The sequence below is a fragment of the Echinops telfairi genome, unplaced genomic scaffold, assembly GCF_000313985.2.
Source record: "Echinops telfairi isolate 266 unplaced genomic scaffold, ASM31398v2 ScPeMD7_4048;HRSCAF=4782, whole genome shotgun sequence".
Classification (NCBI taxonomy): Eukaryota; Metazoa; Chordata; class Mammalia; order Afrosoricida; family Tenrecidae; genus Echinops; species Echinops telfairi.
The window spans coordinates 1,621,836-1,629,831 of record NW_022107947.1 but is presented as its reverse complement, the minus strand read 5'-3'; the positions used below and the strand labels follow the sequence as shown (position 1 = coordinate 1,629,831).

General features: G+C 45.4%; 1 protein-coding gene across 2 annotated transcripts in view; it reads right to left on the bottom strand.

Moving 5' to 3' along the window:
• Positions 1–7,996, bottom strand: part of USP3 (ubiquitin specific peptidase 3) — a 107,100-nt gene that overhangs the window by 16,431 nt on the left and 82,673 nt on the right. For both annotated transcript variants that reach the window (XM_004716293.2, XM_045294940.1), the window contains exons 9-11: positions 4,960–5,106; positions 1,879–1,985; positions 1,676–1,756 (exon numbers count right to left, since the gene is read on the bottom strand). In XM_004716293.2, the coding sequence (XP_004716350.1) occupies positions 1,676–1,756; positions 1,879–1,985; positions 4,960–5,106 (335 nt within the window). The remainder of the gene's footprint in view (positions 1–1,675; positions 1,757–1,878; positions 1,986–4,959; positions 5,107–7,996) is intronic.

The following is a 7,996-nucleotide window of genomic DNA, read 5'->3' as shown; positions in this document are numbered from 1 at the left end:
AGAAGGCAAGACACCTGGACAAAGAGCATCTGACTCTTCTAAGCAGGGGATGTCCTGGTATTACAAAGCCCCGACAAAGCACTATTCAAACACGGCAATTCACAAACTGGGATCCAGGAGCAGTGTCTTCTGTTTGACTATTGTCAACATTATTACAAGTCTAGAATTTTTAAAAAGTGCAGTCAAAATCCAATTTAAATTACTTGAGGCTGATTCCTTCAATACTTTAATTTTTCCTGTTTTCCTGCCTAAATGGTCAAATATGTGTTTTCTGATTAAATCAGCATGTATTCACATCCTCTAGACATAAGGAGCTAATGATCCGACATTTGACATGAGGCCTGTTGTGTTATTTCTGGTGTAGGATATATTGTAAGAGAAGTGCATGGACGGATGGGCTTCTGGGTTCCTGTCCAGAGAAGGTCCTCTGCCCTGGCTGGTAGGGTGGGAAAGGGCTGACGCACTGACTCAGTGGTTTCCTGTACATGGCTTCACTCTCAGTTCTTCCACCCTTGAAGCGACGTTTCAGAGTCTCCCCCTGAAGGAGTGCCAGAACCACAAGCAGGGGTGCCGTAAGTCAGAACACTGCCGTGCAGCAAATGCACAGATCACCGTGACACAGAGAAGCAGTCTGTCCTCTGACCGCGAGAGTGTTGTCTCCACTGGTCTATTCATTGGAATGCTCAGAAGTGCGGGAAGATTCCCTAACTGTGCCATCCGGCACAACGGCAACAGTCACACGCGGCCACTGAGGGCTCGAAATGGCAGGGAAACGAAGCCTCTTGTTTGCCTTTAATGAACTAAAATGTAGTAGCCAAGTGTAACTGCTGGTTGTTGTGTCGGACAATGATGCTCTAGATCAGTAGCAGCTCTGTTTAAAAGGTGCTACACTCACATATGTACAGCGTCTTTTACTTCAGTGCCTCAAAACCCAGCGTGCATTTGTCATTTCACTCACGGCAGCAGCCTGAAAACGAGAGCAACGCGACTCTCCATGAACACGTGACACGAGTAGTCGCCCTCAGCACAGCTGTTTCATGATGGAACAGATGAGCTCTTCCTCCTTGTAACGACTCACGAAAAAACCCGTAATTGTAGTGCTGAGCAGCCCATGCCTTTATGTCGTGAGTGAAAGTTTTAATCCGGCCCTCTGCTTTGATTAAAGTTATTCATAAGCTTGGGGGGAGAGGGGGAGTTCTCCCAAGGTAAAGGCGAATCTTAATAGTCTTGCAGTTTTTAAATCAGGTTCCAGTCTTGGCCACCTGTTTCCTGTGCTCTCAGTAAGAGAGCTCCCAAACCGTGACTCAGAGAAAACAAATGCCGCCATGACTTACAGAGCTTGGCAGACTGCCGTCTCCTTCCGTGGTCCTACAAGAGCCTGAATAAAGTCGCCCTCACTTGATCGGAAAGTGTTTTGTTATAGACTTTCAATTTTATAACAAGTATTAAAAAGGAGAAAATGACAGGAAATATTTTTTGCTTGACCTAATAATATCTTGGGAAATTCTTATTAAATGAAGCTTTTCCAAGTATGAAAAGAAATTCAGTCTTAATAAGCCACAGCATCCATCCACTGGAGGGTACAACCACAGACCGTGCCAGGAGGAACTCAGACTTACGCAGCTATTTAAGTTGGGGGAGCGGCGCAAAACATACTCTTTGGGGGTGTTTTTACCTCGCAGTGAACAAACCGGTCCATTTTCTTGATTCTTAGAGCGCTTATTTCTGAATTGACTTGGAATATCTAATGAAAGGTCTTAAAAGAAGGAAAACAAAGAATTGTCAAAAAGCATGTAACTATCCTCAATGAAAAACATCTTCAAAACCAGGTTTACTTCTAAAGCTTCACTGCATGTCCACAGACCAGCGAGCTCTTACCTAGGAAAGGGTCGAACTTCCTGGACTCTGTCCCACATATGAGACAGTTCACCTCGTTTTGGAGAATCCCACCAAATACAGCTGTGACGACAGTCCATGCTCCATGTCTTAAAAAAAAAAAAAAAGGAAACTAGCTCAGTGAAAAGCATTCTTTTAACAGTTGAAAAGGTAAACAAATTATTTGTAAAAGATGAAATGAAAGAAGAAAGCAAGGCGCCCTCACCACGCCCCTCTTCAATCCCACCACTTTCTCGGGGAGTAGCCGACACACAGGATGGACATACAGGCCGCTTCTGGTTTCAGGGTCAGTGCTCGTCATGAACAAAGACAACACACCAAAAATACCTTGGAAAATGAAGGGCTACACAGAATTCCTTCATGCTGATGCTCACGCTGCTACATTTAATTAAATCGAAAACAGCTTTACTGAGAAACAATGCCTCTAAAAACTCACCGTAGTTCTTCTTATAACCTCTTCCATGGAGGAAAAAAATGCCCATCAAACTTTGGGTTATAATTATATTCTATTTATGTGGCATTGATTTCAACCGTTACTTAATTAAACAAGGTCCATAAATAAATTTTGAAATTGCTGCTTTATTTACCCCATATGCCCACTGAGTCTTTAACACTGACTGCTCATTCAGGCTCTTCCACTGACGGCTCAGCGGCCCTCAGGCGATTTCGACTTCTGGCCGTCCCTGGGGTGTCACAGCAGAACTGTGCTCTGTGGGTTTTCAGCGGCCGACTGTTCAAAAGATCACCAGGACTTTCTTCTGCGGCACCACTGGGCTCAGACCCCACAATCTCTTTGTTATTGGCCAACATTAACTGCTCACACCAGGAACTCCCTTGTGCTGCTAGAGTGCTTTCTGTTGGCACTAATGATAATCCACGGACTAAATAGCAGAGATTTGCCAGTTATTTCTCCCATATCACCCCACCCCACCGTTGGCAGGTGTGTTCAGATGAACGAACACAAATGTAACACAAATTACTTTTTCCTAGTCTTAGTGAATAGGATTCTTCCATCATAAAGACCTCCTCCAATGAATTTAAGAAAAAATATAAGGGAACCTGAACTCAGAACCTTTGGGGTAAAGTTATTCATTTCTAGTTCATTAATGGGATTTGCCGTGACCACTCTTTGAAATACCATGAAATGGTGTGAATTCGTACGGAAAACTCATTAGGCTGTAAAGTTGCTCGCTAGTAGTTTCACAGTTTAGATGCTTGGCTGCTAACTGAAAGGCTGGTGGTTAGAACCCACCAGCGCAACGCAGGAGAGAGCGGTGGCATCTGCTTCCATAACAGAGTACAGCCCCAGAGCCCTTTGGGGTAGTTATAATCTGCCCTATAGGGTGGCTATGGGCCAGCCCCGACTCCACGGCAACAGTGTGAGTGATACACAGCCCAGGCTGCCTGCGCATGGACGACGCTCACCCTCTCACTTTGCACTTTGAGTACGAGCGTGCCACCATCAGCTACACACTGAAGTGGTCACACTATTCTCAATTTGGAGCTGGCAGTCACTTGACTGGTCATACAGGCCCCCGCTCTTCTGAACCGGATTGGAACTAGAATCAGAGCTACTAGGAGATTGAATATGAGGCCGAGCCGAGGGTGCCTTGATTTGTTTAAAAGCACCTAGTCTCACTAAAGCAGCCCTGGTGGTACAGTGGCTGCATGGAAAAGTTGGCGGTCTAACCCTGCCAGCTGATCTGCAAGAGAAGGCAGGGCAGTCTGCTCCCATGGAGATTTCCAACCTTGGAAATCCTGCGGGTCATGTGACTCAGCACTGACAGCAGCACTTCGGAGCCCTGTGGTTTCTGTTGCTGAGTCTTGGAAGCACGGACTACCAACAGGACTGCTGTAGTCCCTCTATGCTACCGCCCCACCTCTTTCTTTTCCCAGGAATCTGTCTCTAAGCCCCTTTCTGTACAGCTCAGCATTGACAGAACGATTCACAAATTAGGTCAAAAGGAGACCTCTGCTGATCAAAATCTAGGCTGAACTGACAGTAAACCATCATTGCCTCAAGCACAATAAATGGCTGATCTCAATGTAGATTTTAAGCTATTATTAAGAAGGAAAGCAATCCAAAAGGTGTTTTTTTAAAAATTCAGCTTGACGAGCAAAAAATAAAGAATGAAAATTCTGAGCACTTAAAATTGCCTTAGTATCATTAAGGAACAGCTAAGCTTTAAAAAAAATTAAGTTCAAATTTCAAGACCAAAGTAAGATTTTAAGGATAATTCACATTCAAGGTCATTTACATTTTTGCTTTTAGTGAACACACACAATTAATTTGATACCCAGAACCAAAACCACTACCATCAGGTGATTCTAATTTACACTAGGGTTTCAAAGACTGTGAATCTTTAGGGGGGCAAACAGTCTCCTTTCTTCCAGAGTAGCTAGTGGTTCTGAACCACAGACCTTGTGGTTAGCAGCCCAATGCTCACCTGACAGTGCCACTAGGGCTCCTTTATTTTGGTACAGCATATGAAAACCAAGTCTTGTACCCATTCTACAACAGATTTGGGAGAAAATCTTTAAAATGCTTAGTTGCACATATACTTTCTATTATTTCTTCCAACTGACAGTAATAACCACCATTAACCCAGGAGCTGTGGAGCCTTTTCTGAGGCCCAGCAACTCCACTGTACAAAGTGGAATGGTGTCTCAGAGCACCAGGGCCGAATGGCCCCCAGCGTTCCAGGGACGGTGTCCCACAGGGTCCCCAGCTGAGTTTCTACAGTTGGTCCCAGATGGAGAGTTCCAGGGGTTTCTTCTCAGGTTTCTCTGAGGACTTGAGCCACTAACCTTTTGTTTGCATCAAGCATAGTCCCCATGTGCACCCACCGGGCGGGCCTTCCAAACACGGGCCAGCCCAACACGCCGACACAGATGTCTCTGGAAGGAGTGCATGTCAGTCCTCTCAGTCCCAAAGTTCAAGTGCACCCAAGTTTCAGCAAAGAGCCGAGAAACCCTCACTTTCTGGAACATACTTATAGCACACAGTAACACCAACAGAACCGTCTGAAGCTACTACACCATTAAAAGGAATCAAACTCTTACATGCAACATTTGTTACTGGCAGACATAGACGAGTTCTCCTGCAGAATTGTTGAACGGGAAACACCATTGAAACCGCCCTGGAGCTCCAGGTGTAGGTGGTCCAAAAGGTAGCGCATAAACTCGTGGGCGTCCTGCTGCTGGTAACCCCTATAAGCAAGAGACACATGCCGTCACTGGGGCAGCTCTGCTGCCGGGGCCTGCACCCCCACTTGCCTTACATTTGCATGGGAAGCTCCCTTTCAAGAAAAAGGCCCAACACTTAACAATACGTTTGAAGATTACAGAGTATTCCAGATAATTGGCCATGTAGCGATCTCCTGACCCCTCACTTATCCAAGTCCCTGGAGGGCTCCGAGTCTTCCCTGTGCCCACTGAGCCATCCAGAAGATGCTCAAAGGGCAGACCTGCACAGCACAGCTTTCCCAGAAAACTAGTCTAGTGGGTGTATGCCCTCAGCTCCCTTTCCTCCTGTCAGAAGGCAGGAGCTGCTACTGTGTCCTCTACCTCTAGGAGCACGGCCCACGTGAGACCAGGAGCCTCCGCTGTTCCAGATACACGTGTGGGTTTCTGACGTTTACCAGAGAGCGTACAGCCCTCACTCTGAGTTCTTCTGATTCTGACTACAGATGTTTACAATTCCATTTGAAAATACATTTTAAAATGTCTGAAAGCCTTAATAAATACCATTTAATACGTCAAACTCAACCATTTCTGGATGTCTTGGGTGACCATTTACAGAACAAACGGATCCATCTACCACAATGTGATGGTGATCTTCCCACTTCCTCCGTGCTCCCTTTGTCCTTCTTCCTGTTTCTTTTCCCTCCAGAGCTTTCCCTCGGGGCAGACACTGCCCTTCTCATCTCACAACAGGCGTCCTGAAGAGTGAGCCTACCTGTGATACTGTTCACCTAACTGGCCTGTGTGTTGTTTGGCTGAGAGTTGAACTTTACATGTCTTTGAAACACTCTTTAAAAAGGTTTTCCTCTGTAGTCAGCACAGATTTGTCTTGTTTGATTACAGAGGAGACACTCCTCACATGTGCGTGCATGTCTCTGTTTCCAGTAACATTGCCTGAGCAGGTGGTGAGGAAATGGACTTAGGATGAACCAACGGACCACGGTGGCAGACCAGCTTACATGGAAATGACACCGCCCCAAGGCAAACACTGTTCCTTACACTCACATGCTTGTGACTTCCAGGAAATAAATACTAAGCTTTCTTTTCAAAGTCTACAGAAAGAGCAACAGAAACCCAGCGCCCTTACAGAGGGACATGCTCGCTCCCTTCTGCGTGTCGGGAGGGTGCTGCTGAGACCTGGGCACATGAGGTGCCTGCTGTCCCCTCACGGCCACTTCCTGGCGTGACGAAAACAAACCACAGTCAGGCAGCTCTTGGAGACAAAGACACATTGCAGTACGGAAGGGTGAGAGAAACAGCGCCTGACACTTGCCCGAGGGAAACCCAACGGTTCCCGATATGACACAGCCCCCACTGAACCCTGCACCCCTCTACTGTGAGGCTGCCGCATGCACAACTGTGCCCCAGGCCCGCCCAGGCGGACTACGCCCTGGTGGAGCCAGGGCACTTCTGTGCAGCGGTGAGATGCATACAGGAGGGGACATCCTCATCATGCTGGGACACACTGGAGCTGACAGGGTTCCGATTTAAAATACCTTTAACATTCACAGAAGCAGTCCAAATTATTATTTTGCCCCAACGATCTGCAAAACCAAGGTAAGCTAAATTTGGCTATCCCAATTCAGTATTTGGCACCGTATTGTGGCTGAATTTCTTCAAGGCAAAAACACCAGAAAATTGCAATGACAAAATGATACAAAGAAAAGCAGAATAGCAAAGTTTCTATCTAAAACTAATATTGTTCAAGTATAAACTATCAACACTGCTGTACTTTTAACATCCTTTGCTGTTTATAAACAGCCCAAAAGATAATTGTTAGAGGAAAACATCACATGAAAAGAGCTGATAACTACAAGGCCAACCAGAATACCTAGTGCATAAGAATGACATTTAATTAATGGATTCACCTTCCTTTCTAGTCATGCACCCTAGCTAGAACTGACAAAAAATGAAAGAAAACCCTGCTTGACGGAAGGCAAAGTAAATCTAACAAGTCACAGTGTCCGTGAAAGTAGAAGTAGCAATGCCCGCTACGGAACACAAGAGAACGAGCATGTGGATCTGCGCTGAATTACGCGAGACTTTTCTAGAGAAAGGTTAGCATTAAGCTGGATCCAAAAGAAAGAGATCCAGATGCTGGGGCAGGAAGCACAAGCCACCCAAAGACACCATGCAAACAAGACAAGATCACATGAATATGGAAAGCAAGCAGTAACAAAACCCGGCTGCAACACCATGGGAACTACAAAAGCCCTTTGGCCAGCTACGCCGCTCTCACATGCCTGCATGTGTGTGTCTAAGCGCACTGGGGCGGTGATGCATGGGACACAACAGACGCATCCTACACAACCAGGCCAGGAGACGATGATGACACAAATTAAGAACATGCCATGTATGCAGGCACAATATAGATCAAAGAAGCAATTTATCTACTAAGACGGGATTATCTCAAAGTAGGGGGACAATGGTAATACCTTACCAATATATGTTAAAAATCATACACACACACATATTTGGAAGGCCACACAAAACTCTGAAAACTATGGTTATCTCAGAAAGCAGAATAATGGCTGAGGAACAGGGTAGGGCAGGGATTGGCAAACTGAAGCTCGAGTCATATAGAGTTTCAGTACGTACATGTGGCTCTGAAGTATAATTGGAAAGAATTTAAAGTATATGATTCAGGTCATTGTGATTTCATTTGCTTGCAAAAACAGATATATGGCTCTTTAATAATTTTTAAATTGCTGTGAGGGACACGATTGGCTCTTCCGTCATAAGTTTCCAAACCCCTGGGTAGTAGAAAAACTTCCGTTGCATATCTTTTAACCTTTGAATTTTGAACCACGTGTATGTATTCTGCCCATTTAAAAATAAACGTGAAGCTCTCTTATTA